At 39.0% G+C, this 19,456-nt stretch overlaps 2 protein-coding genes across 2 annotated transcripts; one reads left to right on the plus strand and one right to left on the minus strand.

Annotated features, from left to right (window-relative positions):
* Positions 1-795: 795 nt before the first annotated feature.
* On the minus strand, positions 796-1,820 carry LOC148294531 (10 kDa chaperonin 1, chloroplastic-like). Its single transcript, XM_088252878.1, has 4 exons — positions 1,746-1,820; positions 1,605-1,652; positions 1,380-1,409; positions 796-864 (listed from the first exon to the last, which is right to left on the minus strand). The coding sequence occupies exons 1-4, from the start codon at positions 1,818-1,820 to the stop codon at positions 796-798; spliced, it is 222 nt and encodes a 73-aa protein (XP_088109004.1).
* A 1,903-nt stretch (positions 1,821-3,723) lies between these two features.
* On the plus strand, positions 3,724-8,459 carry LOC110766681 (uncharacterized). The gene is made up of 7 exons (XM_021970048.2): positions 3,724-4,190; positions 4,311-4,361; positions 4,440-4,522; positions 6,774-6,821; positions 7,301-7,345; positions 7,619-7,713; positions 7,943-8,459. The coding sequence occupies exons 1-7, from the start codon at positions 3,815-3,817 to the stop codon at positions 8,247-8,249; spliced, it is 1,005 nt and encodes a 334-aa protein (XP_021825740.2). The 5' UTR covers positions 3,724-3,814; the 3' UTR covers positions 8,250-8,459.
* Positions 8,460-19,456: the final 10,997 nt, after the last annotated feature.

Here is a 19,456-nt window from a genome sequence, read left to right on the forward strand (position 1 = left end):
GGGATGGATCATACCTGACAAGCTATTTCCATCCAAAGCAAGATAGCTAAGATTGGTCTTTTGGCCAAAGATATCTGGAATGTTTCCATTCAAATTATTAAAAGTTGCTAAAAGCCAAGAGATGATAAGTTGCTGAAAGAGTAAGGAACATTCCTGGTCAGGTTGTTGTTGTCAACTGCTATTTTTAATAGCTTTGACAAGGTGCCAAGCTCATCAGGAATTCTCCCTACCAGCGAATTGTAACCAAGATCAATTGTGTGGAGTTGAGAGCAATATTCCTCGTATCTTTATTTTTTTAAGACAAGCGATATTCCTCGTACCTTTTTCACCATTTCTTGTTCATTTTCATTTAAAGATTTTTTATAAGCTCTTTTGTAGTGGCCTATTTTTTATACATTTTGATACCCCGATATTGGGATCGCTAAAGAATGCTTTATTATATTAGCTGTGTTTCTATTTGTTTTTCTTTTGGACGGATTCATATGATGTTTGATCCATTCAAAATGCTGTGGAGAAATTGTACGTATGGTACAGATTAAAACAAATTCAACCAGAAAATGAGTTAAACATCTTTAAAACCTCTAATCGGATTCCCAATTCCATTTCGGATGCTTTCTATATCAGATTGAACCAACTAAACAGCAAACAAATCTGCTTCAGTTTTTGGTTTAAGTTTTACTATAACTTTTTAAGCTAATCCCAACTGTGGATTTGATCCAACGATCAAGACCTTTTCTCTCAGAAGGTTTTTAAAAATCCAGATGGAAGACCTCCTGTAAACCTGTAGCTGAAACTTTATTCAACTACGGCCAGTAATTCACTCTCTTTGCAGAAGCAGTGCCTGCCATCTGTTCCCAAGTCCACCTGAGACGTCAAAAATGCATTATCAGTAAAAGAAAATGGCAATCCATAGTGCAAGCATCCATATGCACCCATTGCATGCAACAATTCATAGACCATTTGCACAACATAGACTTCAGTTTATAAAGAAGATAAAAATGTCAGCTCCTTGTTTTACAGTCGGCCATTCTTGGGAGTCAAGACAGAACGTGTGCCAATTTTGTGTCAGAAATGCTCAACACAATAATTGTGCATGCTCTGGAACAGGCACAAGATAAGCTGTGATTGTATCAGACAATCATGCTAGCCAACCGAGATTAGATAGTTGATAATTTTGATGTCATAGCAAATGAAACAAGACAATTGTTAAGTAAATAAGTTCGTTCTATGCCATTTAAGTGTCCAGAAGTTACAACGCATAGGTTAACAATGTGATGGAATATACTCATATAAAACAGTGGAAGTCCTTCATCAATGTTTATTTTAGACTCTTAACATCAGAGCTGTATAATATTTTCAACTGAATCAATTCTACTTACCTCATATGCATTTATGTCCGAGAAAAGAACCTGCAAAAGGATAAGGATTCAAAATTCAGATGACATGGTAAGCACCTAAATCACTACTTGGAAATAAACCATTAAACAACAAAAAACTTCACTAGCTCAGAAACTTATCGTCTAAGCAACAATATATGTCACAAATCAACATTATTTCAGACCAGAAGATAGTTGCCATTATTTGAGAATGTTTTAATTGCTCACCTTCTTTCCAGCCTTGACTTCCCCAACCTCAGCACCAACAAAAAGAATCTGAGAATAACAACGCTCGTTAGAATATCCTGATATTCAACTTGTTACTTCAAAAAAAAATTAATCATAACGAGACAGAAACAGTAGGTATACTACTCCCATAAGATACCGCTCAAATTTAACGGCTGATTTGGGCAGCAAAACTCCTCCAGCTGATTTCTGTGGCATAAGACAATTTGTTATCACGCTAATATTAACGGATAAGGTACACAAGTAACACCAACGCAATATATTTCAAAAATGCAGAATTTCAAATCAAAATAGATATTTCTCCATGATCTAATAATAAGAAGAAGAAAAATACAAACAATGAGGTCAATTTTAGAACCCACTGTTCCCAACTAACCGCCATCAATCAACATGCAACCTCTTGATATCATTCAAGAGACAAACATACAAAAGGAAAACCAAAGAATAAGTAAAAAATGAAATATTAAAAAACTTTATAATTTTGAATGGAATCCCATTGTAACCAACCATAAGATAATCGTCCCCTCAAAAACCATGAATCAAAAATATTTGTCATAAGTACAGCCAACAAGGACTTGGTGCAACGTAGGCCATTTTTTGCCATTGTTGACAAATTGAAAGCACTCATAAGATCCTTTGGAGAATGTGGTCATAAGAAATTAATACGGTGATCAATATGCTTTTGGGACATTGGCTTAGTAAAGAAATAGAGAGTCTGAGATGCATGTAACCATTACTGACTACTCATAACTAGTCAAGTCCGCCTAACACCATTACAAACTTATTCATAACTAAGACAGATTTTTATTTATTTTTTGGTGGGGGGGGGGGGGGGGGGTAAGATTTTTATCCCTCAGATCAAATGGGGTGGCTTTTGTCTCTTTGATCACATGAGGGCACACGTAATCAACAATCATGACTTAACTTTCAGATCATGTGCCTCATGTTCAAGCCAACCTTCTCAAGACTTCGGTCAGATAATTGCCCACCTAATAGAGACACAGCCAGCATAAACACGCAATGGGCAATATAACTCAAATTGCCACTAGTCTGAGTCCTTTAACTAAGGCAAGCCAATCAAAATTAATAACTTCTCAAACCATTACAGTTCAAGCTCAAATCCTTGTTGGCATTCAAGAACTGTAGTTGAACTCAAGCCCACCTTAACACAATATAACCACAATAACCAGGCAATACAATGGCAATATCACAGCAATATAAAAGCAATATAATGGTAATATAACAGCAACGTAATAGCAATACGATAGCAAAATAACATGAACACAACAGCAGTACACCACTAACACAGCAGTGAACCAGAATTCATCATAATCACACTATACAGATCTACTACATCAAATGTAAAATCCCAAGTTTCAAGATTCACATATCCAGACCAATCTAAATGCAATTGGTACAAACCCAGATGAATGAGCATGAATATTCAACAAAACCTAATCCAAAGCAATTAAAACCAAAACGAATTTAACACAAACCCAAACAATCAAAATATAACCCATTTCACATAATCCCACTAATATTAAAAAAAAATAACCATCAACACTACCTTTTCGAGGTCGGCAATCCACTAGAGCTTCAAGGTTGCAAGTAGCTATTCAGAAGACATACCTAAAGGGAGGGGTTCGCGATTCCAAACAGAGAGCAAGAGACCGAATAAGGGGAGAAAGAGACATAACGAAGCTAGAGAGAGAAAGAGCTGCGCTATGAGAAAGAGAGCAAAGAGAGAGACACGGAGTTGCGCTAGAGACAAAGAGAGCCAAGAGAGAGAGAGAGCCAAGAGAGACACAGAGAGCTGCGTTAGACAGAAACCAAACAAAAAGAGAGCTGTGCCAGAGAGAGAGAGAGCTGAGTGACCTAAGAGAGAACAAAATTTCTGAAGTTGTGAAAATTCAGCAATAAGTGGACAATAATTTTATATTTATAGGTGATAGTTGTACAAATATTGGGGAGGAGTGGTATTTTTAGTTAAGATTATAAAATTGGTGGCATATACCGCTATTTCCCTATTTATAATACCTAATTTTTATTTCAAAAAACTGGAGCATGTAATTGTAAAAATTGAAAAACTAGTGAGTAAACATGTCTCAAGGTGTAACCGAACATCAAACAACCGAAAAGAAGCCAAGCGGAAGAGGACCGAAAAGAAGAAAAGCGAAGTGAGAGAGACGAAAATGGCGAGGAATTTGGGGGTTTTGATGCGGCAGTTGCTTGGCAATCGCAACAACCCGTGTGCAGCAGGTCGTCTTCATCATCTTCACCAAAAATCCATCCAAAACCTAACTTCAGTACCAAATACCACACCTTCTTCACCACAGACAATCCATATTCGTTCAACTTCCAAACCCTTCTCCCATTATTCCATTCACACCCCAAACCTTCAATTTCTGCAACAGCGACGATGCCTCTCCTCATCCTCACTCTCAGATTCAGATTCAGACTCAGATTCAGATTCAGATTCAGATTCAAAAAATTTACTTTCAGGTCCCTCAAACCTATTCGTCATTGAGAGTCTCAGCATGCATTATAAGGCACTTGAAAAAGTTAAAAGTATGCCAATTTCTCCACCAACCTCATCCCCTCTTAATTTTACAAATATTCAAAATAGGGAATTAAGTTTTGTTGTGGATTTTTAATTTAATTTAATTTATTTTTAATTCCTTGGCATAGATGATAGCTCGTCTGCGGTTTTCTACTACACTGCACCCGGGTGCCTGGCTAGTAAGTTCTGACTTCTAATCAATGAATTTACTTTCATCAATCAAGTCATTTGCAATAAATTGCTCTCTTCTTGTGCAGCCCGTAAGTGGATAACTCCAATCTTTGATGAGTTGTGTGAGCAATTCCGACATATAACAATGTATAAGGTTTACATGGATAAGGTTTGTGATTTTAATATGGTTTTCCTTCAACTTGGATTAATTTTTTTTTTTTTAAAAATTAGTCGGTGTGCATGTAGTTTTATTGTGAATTTTATGAATCCCATCTTTAAGATTAGGTCAAAACAAACGCAAGTGTTCTCAGTCATGTAATCCAGTTATGGGTCTGAAGTTTAATAAATTTCTGTAATTTTTTAAATTTTGAATTGGTTTATGGTTTATTGGAAACAGTGGTTTGGTAATTTTCTTACTCTTAGGCATGTACTTCTTATGCAGCATGGTATACTGTTTGATATAAAACATTTTTCTTTCCTTTAAAAGTACCACAACCAAACTCAGATTGTTTGGGCTGAGGGATAAGTTTGGCTTGGAACCTGTAATATGGATTTAATGATTTTGTTGACAATTACATCTTGTTTTGTCTTTCTTGTGGGATGCTTGGTTTTGTGTACTATTTCATTGTCTTTGAGAAAAAAATATATATTTCTTTGATTGATTGGATATAGAGGAAGTTGCTCTAATAAAATTGATAGTATGAATACATCACTATAGACAAGAGTACAAATATAGGCCCACAAATCCTATCTTCCCTTACTGTTCTACATCAGTTTGGTATCAGAGCATCCTCCACCATGTTCTTACATGGTGGGAGATCCTGTGAACTAGGGGCAGATGGTCAACTTGGCAACCAACTTATGATCACTCTGCTACTGATGTAGCACAGCCCCTAGGAGTATGATTAAACACTTAAAACAGTAAAACCGAGAAGAATATAGAGGTGGAGGAGAAGAAAAGATAAATTGAATAGACGACAGAAAGGACCGAAAGCAGGGAGTTTTAAGAGAGGGTTTATTCAACATCTAAATCTGAATTTTAAAGAACTACATGAGAGTATTTATAGCAAACTAAAACCTAGAGATAATAGGATAAAAATCCCTTGCTAAAACAGAAATCCTAAACTAGGAAACTGGAAAACTAGAGAATCTAGGAAACTAACAAATAAACTAGGAAACTAATCAATTTAGGTCCTACGCATTCTGCATCAACTACCTCAATGTCAAACTCGAGGGAGAATTATGCAGGACCAAAGTTCAAGTTTAATAAATGGAATTCTTTCTAGTTTCTTTCCTATGTAATAAATGCAATTTTCTAAGGTTTACTGTCTTTGGGTTTCCCTGTGTCACATGATTAATGTATTAGGTGTAATAAATGTCTTTAGAATTATCTAGCGTGTTAATGTGGATCTTTCCAGATTCATGTACCAATTACCCTATAAAAAGGGGCTATTTTGTAAGCATAAAATCAGAGTTGGTGAAAGGAAAAAAAAAAAGTTTCTTGCGAATTTCTGCTTGTGTAAGGCACAGGTTGTCTTGGAGTGATTCCAAGGCACCTTCGGTGTGATGCTGGAATTTATCTAATTTCTCAACTTGAAACCTTTGGTGTGATGCCAAAGGCTGGAGTTAGTCCGGATCTTTCATTTTTTCCTATCTTCCCTTACTGTTCTACATTAGTTTGGTATTAGAGCATCCTCCACCATGTTCTTACGTGGTGGGAGATCCTGTGTACTAAGCATAGATGGTCAACTTGGCAACCAACTTAAGATCATTCTACTTGAACATGTCAAATTTGTTGTGAATTTTGACACTTAACTTTCACTCACTCCCCTAATGATCTTCTTGTTGATGGACTTTGTGACAAACACAATAATGGATGAATCACACACACACACACAATAATGTCACATGATTAATGTATTAATTTAGGTGTAATAATAATGTCTTTAAATTCCCCAGTGTGTTAATGGGGATCTTTCCAGATTCATGTAGCAATTTCCCTATAAAAGGGGCTACTTTGTAGGCATAAAATCAGAGTTAGTGAAAAAAAAAAAAAAAATTTATTTTTTGTGAATTTCTGCTTGTGTATGAGGCACAGGTTGTCTTATAGTGATTCCAAGGCACCTTCGGTATGTGTCTAATTTCTCAACGTGAAACCTTTGGTGGGATGCCAAAGGCTTAGGGTGAGTCCGGATTTCCCATTTCTTCCTATCTTCCCTCATTGCCCTACAGCATGTTTGTTCGGGGTTAAAGATAACTTAATTGGGTACTTGATAACACAATTTCATTAGCTATGCACTATTCGCTGGCCCATGTCATGCATAAAGATCCGACATGCAGCTGCCTATAGAAGAATCATGATATTATATTTTGTTGTGCCTCTAAATTAGTAGACCTAATGTTGTTTATTGTATCTACAGAATGGCCCTAAATGCCCATTGGACATATTTGGAATTTCTCACAAAGGGGTAAATGATTCGATCCTTCTATTTTGTTTTTAGCAGAAGGTTACTTTAGTCAAACAGATAAGGTCAATACATCACTACACTGTTCATCTTAAATTGGTTGGGATTCCAGGGAAGATGTTGCCTATACTTTTGTAATAACAATAGAAATATTGTTGGGATTCCAGGGAAGATTTGCCTACACTTTTCATATTTGACAGTCCATGATACTGTGTGAAGTAATCAAAATTGTGTTTTTCGAATACTGAACAGTTGAAATGAAATGTGCAACAAGGCATAGTGGGTGAAAGATAACTTAATCGTCTACACGATAAAACAAATGTATTTTTCATTAGCTATGCATTACTCGATCGCTCATGCAATAATTTGTTTTCCCTATTCTAATTACGATCCGCTGTGCAGTTGCTCATAGATGAATCACAGTATTATTTTTTGTTATGCTTATGAATTAGTAGACCTGATGTTGTTTATTCTACCTTTAGGAAGCCCCTGCATCCTCATTGGACAAGTTGGAAATTCACAAGACGGTAAATGATTCGATCCTTCTATTTTGTTTGAATGTAAATGTCTGCACTTAGTTCAGTGATGTAATTTCACATGTGTTTCACATTTTCAGAGTAGTTCTAAATTTGGCTAGTATTTCTTATCATATTCTCATTAATAATTTAGAAAATTATAAACAAGCTATTCTTATCCTGGAAAATGGGCTAAGCGGTATGTTCAAGCTGAGGGAATATATTTTAGCCCTGATTTCATCTTAAATGGAAGATTACTATGCTGATGTGTGTGTTTTGCTGCAGCCAACGTTCCATTGCTATCTAAAGGGGGAAATGGTAGATGAGCTTGCCAGTGCTTCAGCCAGACACTTGAAAAAAAGACTTGAAAATGTCTACAAGTAATTCTTTACCCGGTTAATCTACTTTTTCAGGATTTTGTGTATTTGTGAGTGGAGTCATATATTAAGGTTCTTGATTGTTGAAGTCAAGGTTTCAATAAATGTGATCTTTCTATGTGTTTTTAATTCTATCTTTCTGATATATGGATGAATGATATAGTAAGTTACTAAACTGACCCTATTGTTGAATTTTCTCATATGGTGTACTTCCTACTCAACGTATGTAAAGCCCATCTGGGATGAAGAAAAGGAGAAGACAAGGTAAGAAAGATGAGAATGATGGAGGAAGACAAGGTAAGAAAGATGAGAATGATGGAGGACTTGTTCAGGTATTTCCAAGTAGGTTTCCTGAAACATCACTGCCTGGAGTGTTGTGGAATCATCAGGGATCGTTTGATGTATCAACATGCAGTTTTGAGACGTGGGCTTTTGCAAAAGGGATGCTTTTATGTCAAGAGAACAGAGAGAGATTTTCTAAATTGGAAGATTGTGAATCGAAGGTCGAATGGATTGAGCATGAAATGGCTGAGAAATGAGTCAGAAGCACTTGTATGTTAAGTTGTGGGACATTAACACAGAAGGGATTTGAACCCCTCCCATTTTACTCCTCCAACACCTTAACCACCATATTACTTATGTTTTTGTGATAATATGCTAAAATATTTATATTTATATGGGTGGCATGTTAACAATTACATGCAAAACTATTTTGGGGATTTATCATTTGATGGCTACTCTTTACAATATACTTACTCTACACATAGAGATGATGCAGATAATAAAAAATTTGAACCTCATAAGAACTCTATGTAGTACTAAGTCATTCATGTATCTTACCATGCAATGTATAAAGTGTAAAATATTGTAGTAAATCATTATTTATAAATGATTATGGTGTGTTTAATCTTTTTTCATTAATTACTACATATTTTCTACACTTACAGTGTTTGCCAGCTTGTTGTATAATCAACTTAAATCAGTTAAATCCATCATGCAATGCATTTCCTTCTAATTTTTTGTGATAAACTAATAGATAATTGACTAAATAAACATTCTCCAAAGTTTCAATATAAATTTCAAGTTTTTCTTACAATTTCCGTGGTTTTTATTCAATTTTTATCGATATCGATAATATCCCGATATTTTCATCGAAATTTCCGTGTTTTTGGACTATCGATATTTCCGATATCATCGATATTTTAGACCTTGATTATGATATGATTGGATGTTTTTGTGTTCCTATTGTTTGAACAGTTTTGGGAAACTCTTGTTAGCAGAAGTATCTAAATAGTAAGTATCGGTTTTAGGACAAACTACAAAACCCCTAGAGCATGGGGTCAATTTTTATTTCATACTCATTTTGTAAGACATTTACAATTCCATAAACTCCCAGAAACCCTACAAATTGACCTCTTTCTTACATAACTCAAAACCATAAATGGTCTAATACCCCCCTGGACTATCACGCTAATTGAAATGTCCACCCCGAACAAAAATTTCAGCCAATTTAGCCTTCGTATTATATTTAATCGCCAATTTCACCCCTGCCGTTAGGTTTACCCCAATTCCATCCAAATGACCGTCAAAAAAACCATGTGAGAGGCACGTGAGCACGTGATTCACTGTTGAATTAAATTAAATTTTTTAAAGTTTAAAATAATTAAATTGTTAAAACTACAAAACTGCAACCAAAAAAAAAAAAAAAAAAAAAAAAAAAGGGAAGGCAATCATCGTCTTCCCCAGCCCCTTCCTCCTCACATGCGGCTCAAGAGCAGGGGTAGCCAGCTCGGACGGAGATGGATAAAACAAGGCGGAATGTTTGCTTCAGTTCGAGATCTATAGCCAGTTATAGATGCATATCCAGTTCCTAGGCCCGCAGCATACCTTCCGATTTGAGAGCCATAGCCAGTTGTGAAACCCGTCGATCCAGTTGGTTTCAGAAGCAAGGGTAGCATCCCAGCCTCCTTCCAGCAGCGCATTCTTTGATTAGCTAGTCCAGTGTGCAGCAACCATTTCACCAGCAGAACTAGTTTCCCTTCCCGACGAGCTTCAAAGTCTCCACGATTTCGCCTTCGCGAATCTTCCTTATATTGCCCTGCGGATCAATTTCAGAAACCCTTTCGTGCAGGGCCCTACAAATTTCCGCCTTCCAAAAGCTTCTCACTTCGAATTTAATCTTGGGGTGTGTCAAAGTGTTCACCTTGAGCTGTTCTAGAACAAAAGAAGGGTTAGGGTTAGGGTTAGGGTTAGGGTTAGAGGAGGTGGCAGGGAGGGTGGAGATTAAATTTTAAAGGTTGCCAGTATAGCCGGGCGGCTATACCTTTTAAATATATTACATTACATTTTCCTTATTTTCTTAATGCATTACCTTGTAAAATGTCAAATTTACCCTTATATTTGACAGGCATTTGGATGGAATTGAGGAAAACCTAACGGCAGGGGTGAAATTGGCGATTAAATTTAATACGAAGGCTAAATTGGCTGAAAAAAAATTTCAGGGTGGACATTTCGACAAGCCAAATAGTCCAGGGGGGTTTTCAACCCTTTACCCTTATAAACACACACACAAAAACCCAAAAATTGACAACTATCCTATTATACATTACATTCCGGTTATGACCTTTTACATCAAATTTTGAGAAACAAACTCAGAACTCACCAGCTTGGATGTGATTTTCTTTAAAATTGCGGTATTGTGCTCCTACCCCAGTCAAGCTCATCTATTGCACTTGCATTGTTCGTTAAATTTTTTATACTTTTTTATTTTATCAAGTGAGATTTTCATTACAACGCCAGAAAATGCACCGGAACACAAACAGAAGTAAGCCACAAAAAGAACAAAATACAATCACAAATCAGCTCAGTGCTCATACTAGCCTATGAAAAAAAAAACATAAAAAACTGGAGAAGAAGGGAAAAACAGACACCGCAAACACAACCAAGTTATGTATATTCGCTGTGGCTAATATACATTACTTTGTCCAAAGTGTTGGAAAATTGGCTTGCATAAAGGATACAAAATTTCGGACTAGCGACCGGTCGCCTGCTATTAGCGACCGGTCGTTTGAGGCAGAGTCGAAGTCTGAAGCTATGTCGACTAGCGACCGGTCGCCAGCTATTTGCGACCGGTCGTTTTCTGGCAGAGTCGAAGTCTGGAGGTTCTGTGAAAAGCGACCGGTCGCTCAGTATATGCGACCGGTCGCCCAGCACGTGCTGTTTCTGATTTCTCGAGTTTTGGACTCCAATTTCAAGGGCTATCGCCTCCTACCTACTTGCAAGGACTCTATGGGTCACTTCTAAGTCAGAAGAACGTTGGAAATCAGTTGGGAGGTTGCAGGTAGCATTGAAGGACATTGGAAGACTTGTTTCAAGGTGTAGCTACCCTATGGTTCTATATAGGGTGGCTACACAAGTAACCATCAATACATAGCTTGTGGCTGGCCTAACCTGTGGTCTATGTCAGGTTTCAAGGGCAGAACGTGGGAGACAAAGCAAGAGTCTCCTCTCAAGTCTAATGGCTCATGTATTAAAGGAAAGAGTGAGCAAGTCTGAAATAGAGGAGAGAGTTAGAGAGAGTTGGAAGAAAAGTAGCTGGGAACTAGTGAGTCAAGAAGAGGAGAGAATTCCCAAGTGTATCAAGGTGTTGAGCAAGGGTGTGAGAGAAACAGATTGTGAGGGTAGTGTTCTAAGGGGGTTTCCATCTGTAAACCAAATTTGTAACCTATCTTCATTAGTGAAATTTCTCAAGGGGATCACCAAAGAGGATGTAGGCAAATTGCTGAACCTCTATAAACACTTGTGTCTTTAGTGCTTGATTATTTTCTAGTGTGTGTGTGTAAGATTCATCCATCATTGAGTCTTGTCCAAAGTCCATCAACAACAAGGTCTAAAGGGGAGTGAGTTGGTTCTAATTCACAACAAGTGGTATCAGAGCTGTGTTGGCAGCTGTGCTAGTTCTTCTTTTGGAGTGCTAGTGTGTTGAAGATGGCAAGTGACAAGGAAGTTGAGAGTGGTGGCAGCTCACAGCAGCTGAAGCAACCACAAGCAACAAGCATGAAGGTGGAGTTAAAGCCTTTCACAGGGAAGGAGAACTTCACACTTTGGCAACGAAGGATGAAGTCAGCTCTTACACAACAAAATCTCCATGTTGTGTTAGTTGGCAAGGAAAAGAAGCCAACTAGCATGACAGATGATGAATGGAGTGTTCTTGACGAGTTAGCTAGAGGAGCCATCGAAAACTACCTCTCCGATGAGGTGCTCATCAACGTGATGAAGGATACAGCGAAGCAAACATGGGAGAAGCTCGAAGAGATGTTTGCAGGGAAGTCGTTGTCCAACAAACTCTTCCTCAAGGAAGAACTCCTATATCTGAAAATGGAGGAGGGAGGTAATCTAATGGAACATTTAAGTAGTTTCAATAGATGTGTTGCTGACTTGCAAAGGATGGAAGTTAATTATAGTACGGAAGATAAGGCTCTTATGTTGTTGACATCCTTACCTCCGTCCTATAAGCACTTCCGAACCACTCTTATGTTCGGGAAGGTTACTCTGGATTTTGAGCCTGTGGTGCAAGACATCATGACACACCATAGGATGGCTCAACGTTCGGGAGAAAACTCTCAAGGCGAAGGTCTAGTTGCAAAGACCGGAGAGAGAGGCCGTTCAAAGAAGCGTGAGGGCAAGAAAGGCAACAGAGGAAGGTCCAAATCCAAGGCAAAAGAAGGTTGTTTCGAATGTGGGTCAAAGGAGCATTGGAAAAAGAATTGCCTCATATGGAAGGAGAAGAAGAACAAAGGAAAGAATGCAGCAAACACAGCTGAGGAAGTCACAGAAAGTGATGGTGAGCTTTTATGTGTTAATAGCAATGTTAAAACTAATGCATTTGCTAATTCTTCAAGGTGTTCCTCTTCCGATTGGATTTTGGATTCCGGATGCTCATATCATATGTGCTCAAACAAGGAGTGGTTTGATACATATGAGAAAGAAGAAGGTGGTGAAGTTATGATGGGGGATGGCTCAATTTGTGGAGTCAAAGGCATAGGTTCAATCAAGGTGAAGATGCATGATGGGGCTGTTAGGACGCTTGGAATGGTAAGATACATTCCAAAATTGCGTAAGAATCTCATTTCCCTTGGAACTCTTGATAAGAATGGTTATTCATTTAGAGCTAATGGAGGGAAACTCATAATCTCAAAAGGTTCACTTGTGGTTATGAAAGGGGAGGTTCAACCTAATTGTCTATATAGATTGTGTGGTACAACAATTACAGGTGGAGCAGCCGTATCCACAAGCAAGGACTCGGAGGATGAAACTCAGCTTTGGCATTTGAGGCTAGGGCACATGAGTGAGAGGGGCATGCTGGAACTACACAACAGAAAGTTGTTGAAAGGTGTTCAAAGTTGCAAGCTTGAGTTCTGCAAATCATGTACCATGGGAAAGCAATCAAAGGTAGCTTTCAAGCAACGAAACAAAGAGGAGGGAAGCACGGGTGTGCTAGATTATATTCACACGGATGTATGGGGGCCATCACCGGTTAAATCAAAAGGTGGAGCTCGTTACTTTGTGACATTCTTGGATGACTTTTCCAGGAAGGTTTGGGTCTACTTCATGAAGGAGAAATCTGAGGTCTTCACCAAATTCAAAGAGTGGAAGGCGGAAGTGGAAAACCTAACCGGAAGAAAAATCAAGATTCTAAGAAGTGACAATGGTGGTGAATATAAAGACAGCAAGTTCCTTGAGTTTTGTAGAAATGAAGGCATCAAGAGGCACTTCACCGTGAAGAAAACGCCCCAACAAAATGGAGCTGCGGAAAGGATGAATAGAACTCTCATGGAGCGTGAGAGATGTATGAGGATTCATGCAGGATTGCCCGAATCATTTTGGGCGGAGTCGGTTAACCACGCTGCCTATTTGGTTAATCGATCGCCTTCAAGAAATCTTGAGTTCAAATGTGCAGAGGAGGTATGGTCTAATAAGTCAATTGATTATACTAATCTTAAAGTGTTTGGATGCAGTGCATACGCACTTATTCCTAGTGATGAAAGATCCAAGTTGAAGCCAAAGTCTCTTGAATGCATTTTCATCGGATTTGAGAGCGGTGTGAAGGGCTTCAAGCTGTGGGATCCGGTGAACCACAAGAAGATACTAAGCAGGGATGTTGTGTTTGATGAGAAGACCATGCCTATGAACAAAGTCAAGAATTCAGAGGCAAAGGAGGATGTTGTTGAGAGGGAAACAACCATTGAAGTTCCACTCAAGAAGGTGTTTAGGGATACTTCACAAGAGCAGCCAACTGAAGACGTTCAGGAGGAGGTGGAGTCCGACATTGAGGAGGAAGATGCTGGGCAACAACAACAACAAACTCAAGAGGAAGAAGAGGCTCAAGAACAGGTGGAGCCATCATCCATAGCTCGGTCCAGGCCCAAGAGAACCATCAAACCACCTCAAAGGTTTGGATGGGACAAGGATGCAGTTCACTATGCTTTGAATGCTAGTGAAGAAGAACCAACCACGTTCCAAGAGGCTGTTGAGAACAAGGAACGGGAAAGTTGGATGGAAGCTATGATGCAAGAGATGGAATCTCTACACCAAAACTCAGTTTGGGAGTTAGTTCCTAAACCCAAAGGTCGAAAGGTTATTGGCTGCAAATGGGTGTTTAGGAAGAAAGAAGATATGCATGAGAAGGGAGCCACCATATTCAAAGCTCGATTGGTGGCTAAAGGATACTTGCAAAAGGAGGGAGTTGATTATGATGAAATTTTCTCTCCGGTGGTGAAACATACTTCTATACGGCTGCTACTCTCCTTAGTAGCTCAAGAGAACATGGAGGTGGAACAAATGGATGTGAAGACTGCTTTTCTCCATGGTGACTTGGAGGAAGACATCTACATGAGCCAACCTCAAGGGTTCATTGAAGCAAGCAAAGAAAATCTGGTTTGTAGATTGAAGAAGTCTTTGTATGGGCTGAAGCAATCTCCAAGACAGTGGAACAAGTGCTTCGATTCGTTCATGATGAAGATTGGGTATAGAAGATGTGAATCAGATTGCTGCGTATACACTCATGCATTCAAGGATGGTAATTTCATCCTTTTGCTTCTTTATGTTGATGACATGCTAATTGCATGTAAAGACATGTCAAAAATCCAGGAATTGAAGACATTGCTTGGAAGGGAGTTTGACATGAAGGATCTTGGTTCTGCACAAAAGATCCTAGGTATGGAGATAAGGAGAGACAGAAATGGAGGCAAGTTATGGCTGTCACAAAGTAAGTACATTTCCAAAGTACTAGAAAAGTTCAATATGATGGATTGCAAGCCGGTGTCTACTCCTTTGGCGGAGCATTTTAAATTAAGTGCGCAGGATTGTCCTTCTACGGATGAGGAGAAGGAAGAAATGAGCAAAGTTCCATATGCAAGCTTGGTAGGGTGTCTCATGTATGCAATGGTGTGCACACGCCCCGACTTAGCCCAAGCCGTAAGTGTTGTGTCAAGATACATGGCGAATCCGGGCAAACAACATTGGACAGCAGCGAAGTGGATTCTCAGGTACTTGAAGGGCACCAAGAGGATTGGGATATTGTTTGAAAGACAACAAGGAAAAGCATGTGTGTCGGGTTATGTGGATTCTGATTATGCAGGAGATTTAGACAAGAGGAGATCCACCACAGGATATGTCTTCATTTGTGGTGGAGGACCGATTAGTTGGAGAGCGGTGTTACAATCGGTTAGTGCCTTGTCTACTACAGAAGCGGAGTATATGACGCTAACAGAAGCTTCAAAGGAAGCGGTGTGGCTGAAGAGATTGGCAAAGGAATTCGGGTTTGCCCAAGACTTGGTGGTGATACAAAGTGATAGTCAAAGTGCTATACACTTAGTGAAGAATCAAGCATTCCATGGAAGATCAAAACACATTGATGTTCGGTACCACCGGATAAGAGATTGGGTGAACGATGGAGACATCATGGTAAGGAAGGTTCATACAAATGAGAACGCTTCAGATTGTCTAACGAAGCCAGTCACAACAGCAAAGTTCAAGCATTGTTTGAACTTGCTCAATCTTGTTACATGCTAAAGATTGAGGTGGAGTTCTTGAGAGTTATCAGGACGACTCTCAAAGACATTACAGATGTCCTGGAAGGCAATAATGTCCACAAGAAGCTTTAGGCTCGCCAAGGTGGAGATTGTTGGAAAATTGGCTTGCATAAAGGATACAAAATTTCGGACTAGCGACCGGTCGCCTGCTATTAGCGACCGGTCGTTTGAGGCAGAGTCGAAGTCTGAAGCTATGTCGACTAGCGACCGGTCGCCAGCTATTTGCGACCGGTCGTTTTCTGGCAGAGTCGAAGTCTGGAGGTTCTGTGAAAAGCGACCGGTCGCTCAGTATATGCGACCGGTCGCCCAGCACGTGCTGTTTCTGATTTCTCAAGTTTTGGACTCCAATTTCAAGGGCTATCGCCTCCTACCTACTTGCAAGGACTCTAGGGGTCACTTCTAAGTCAGAAGAACGTTGGAAATCAGTTGGGAGGTTGCAGGTAGCATTGAAGGACATTGGAAGACTTGTTTCAAGGTGTAGCTACCCTATGGTTCTATATAGGGTGGCTACACAAGTAACCATCAATACATAGCTTGTGGCTGGCCTAACCTGTGGTCTATGTCAGGTTTCAAGGGCAGAACGTGGGAGACAAAGCAAGAGTCTCCTCTCAAGTCTAATGGCTCATGTATTAAAGGAAAGAGTGAGCAAGTCTGAAATAGAGGAGAGAGTTAGAGAGAGTTGGAAGAAAAGTAGCTGGGAACTAGTGAGTCAAGAAGAGGAGAGAATTCCCAAGTGTATCAAGGTGTTGAGCAAGGGTGTGAGAGAAACAGATTGTGAGGGTAGTGTTCTAAGGGGGTTTCCATCTGTAAACCAAATTTGTAACCTATCTTCATTAGTGAAATTTCTCAAGGGGATCACCAAAGAGGATGTAGGCAAATTGCTGAACCTCTATAAACACTTGTGTCTTTAGTGCTTGATTATTTTCTAGTGTGTGTGTGTAAGATTCATCCATCATTGAGTCTTGTCCAAAGTCCATCAACAACAAGGTCTAAAGGGGAGTGAGTTGGTTCTAATTCACAACACAAAGATCATCCACTATTGATTAATTGATTAATTAGCTAGTGAAATTCGCTATTAATCCTGTGCTAAAAGTTTGTCCAGCCATAGAATAAATCGAATAGAATAATATTTTTTCAATTTTAGAAAAATATAGCATTGGAAGCAGACTAGGTAGACTTTAGTCATCACCAGAAATAAGAGTACTTTTTTTTGTTTTATCTCAAAAAGGATTTGAGGGCTTATGGGAAGCAGAAAGGGTGGTGTCTCTACTTCTTCGCAAGGCATATGATGCTGTTCTCCAATGTGATGGTTTATAGTTATCAGTATATGCTTGATCCTAGGGATTATTTCTAAGGAAATGCAGGAGTCTATTGTGATGTTTGATGAGGCTCACAATATTGATAATGTGTGTATTGAAAAGCAGTGTTAATGCACTTGAAGTGTACAGCTAATGCGCTTGAAGTGTTTTAAGTAAGCCATCTAATACACTTGAAAAACATTGCTATGCCCTCAAAAAGTACTGCTAATGCCCTTGAAGTGTACTGCTACTGCACTTGAAATACAGTATTAATGCCACTGAAAAGGAGTTCTAATGCACTTGAAATCTACTGTTAATCCCATTGAAACTAGTATAAAATTTAACAAATGAAATTAAAAAACTACTATAAAATGCAAGGAGAAAAAAGATGATCATAGATCGTGGAGATGGATTGTGGAAGTGTTGGCGAGTCCTTACTTAATTAGGATTTTGGTTCCTTATTTCATTAGAATTTTGATTACTTACCAATTATTATTTAGTCCTATTGTAATAGAGATTTACTTCCTATTGTAATTTAGATATATTTCCTATTTTATTTAGGGACATCTCTTGTACTTGTATAAATACCTCCATATTGGAGAAGAATAATAATATGAGCATATCTGAGCATATTTGAATATTTGCCCTACTTTGTTTGACATGGTATCAGAGCCAGGTTCCGATCCTGTGATAACCTCTGCCAAATTGAGAGTCGTTGGCACTCCTCATTCCTAACCCATCATGGGTCTTCATCTTATGGTCTTTCTTGTTGTCTCAGCTTCTCTATCTTTGAAACTTTATAACAAGTCTCTTTACTACGTGAGCCTCGTCACCGCTCACCGAGCCGTTGCTTTCCTCTGTGAGCCTCGTCACCGCTCATCGAGCTGTTGCTTTCCTCCGCGAGCCTCGTCACCGCTCGCCGAGCCTTTCCTTTGACTATTCTGCCGGTCTCTGTCTTCTTTGGCTACTCTCTTGAGTTGCCTTTCCGCTTCTCAGTTTTGAGCACCTTATCTTTGTCTTTGTCTCTGTTCATGATTTGCTGGGTTTCCTCCCTTACTATTCTCCTTTTCTGAAGTTTTTTCTTCATGGGACAACTGTATGCTACCACCTTCCCCTCTTGCATTTGTTTCTGCCATGAGACTGGCATGTTTGAGTCTCTTTACTATTATTCAATTTCTCTTCTTCCAAATCTCGACCCTTTACCAGTGTCGGATTTGAGGGGGAGTGCTGCAACTTTATTTGGGTGTTACTTTCTCCAAATCTCGACTCTCATACATCGTCGGATTTGAGGGGGAGTGACACCGCTGCTCATCTATTCCACTGAAATTTAACCACCTATCTTCCATGGCTGATGTGTTTCCACTGTGGTCATGCTCGTTGACCTTGTCTATGCTGTTGCTGGTGCCAATGCCTTGTATTGTTGTTGATGATGTCTGTTATGTCTTTGCCCTGTTGCTCTTGCTGGTACCAGTGCCTTGTATTGCTCTTGTTAGTGCCAGTATTGTTGCTCCTGCCTGTTATGGTGCCAGTATTGTTGCTCATGCCTTTGTTGGTGTGTTTGCCTTGCCTTACCCTATTTTGTAGGGTTTGGTTTCTGCCTTATCTTCTGCCGTGCTCACAGGGCTTCTGTGTTCTGCCTTACTGCTGCCGTGCTCACAGGGTTTCTGTGTTTTGCTATCTGCCTTTTTTTTGTCGTGCTCACAGGGCTTCTGTGTTCTGCCTTATCTATTGTCGTGCTCACAGGGCTTCTGTGTTCTACCTTATCTGCTGCCGTGCTCACAGGGTTTCTGTGTTCTGCTATATGCCCTATTTTTTAGGGTTTGCTCTTGTGTTTCCGCTGCGAACTTTGCTTTAGTTTGTCACTTGTTTCACTCATGGTTGACGAAAAGACCTTCTCTACAATTGGTGCTTCTCAAGTATGGTGTTCTATGACTCGCTTGTCAAGTTGGGCTTGCGAAATATCTTTGCCCAACTTGAGGGGGAGTGTTGGCGAGTCCTTACTTAATTAGGATTTTGGTTCCTTATTTCATTAGAATTTTGATTACTTACCAATTATTATTTAGTCCTATTGTAATAGAGATTTACTTCCTATTGTAATTTAGATATATTTCCTATTTTATTTAGGGACATCTTTGTACTTGTATAAATACCTCCATATTGGAGAAGAATAATAATATGAGCATATCTGAGCATATTTGAATATTTGCCCTACTTTGTTTGACAGGAAGATGGACGATGCCTTGGTTTTTGTCAATTGTCTGTTTTTTGAGTTATTTTTGTTGGGTTTGGGAGATGCATTTGTTTGAGTTTATTTTATTTTATTTATTTATAAAATGTGGGTTGGGCTGATTTTAA

The sequence above is a fragment of the Prunus avium genome, chromosome 5, assembly GCF_965620075.1.
Source record: "Prunus avium chromosome 5, drPruAviu1.hap1.1, whole genome shotgun sequence".
Lineage (NCBI taxonomy): Eukaryota > Viridiplantae > Streptophyta > Magnoliopsida > Rosales > Rosaceae > Prunus > Prunus avium.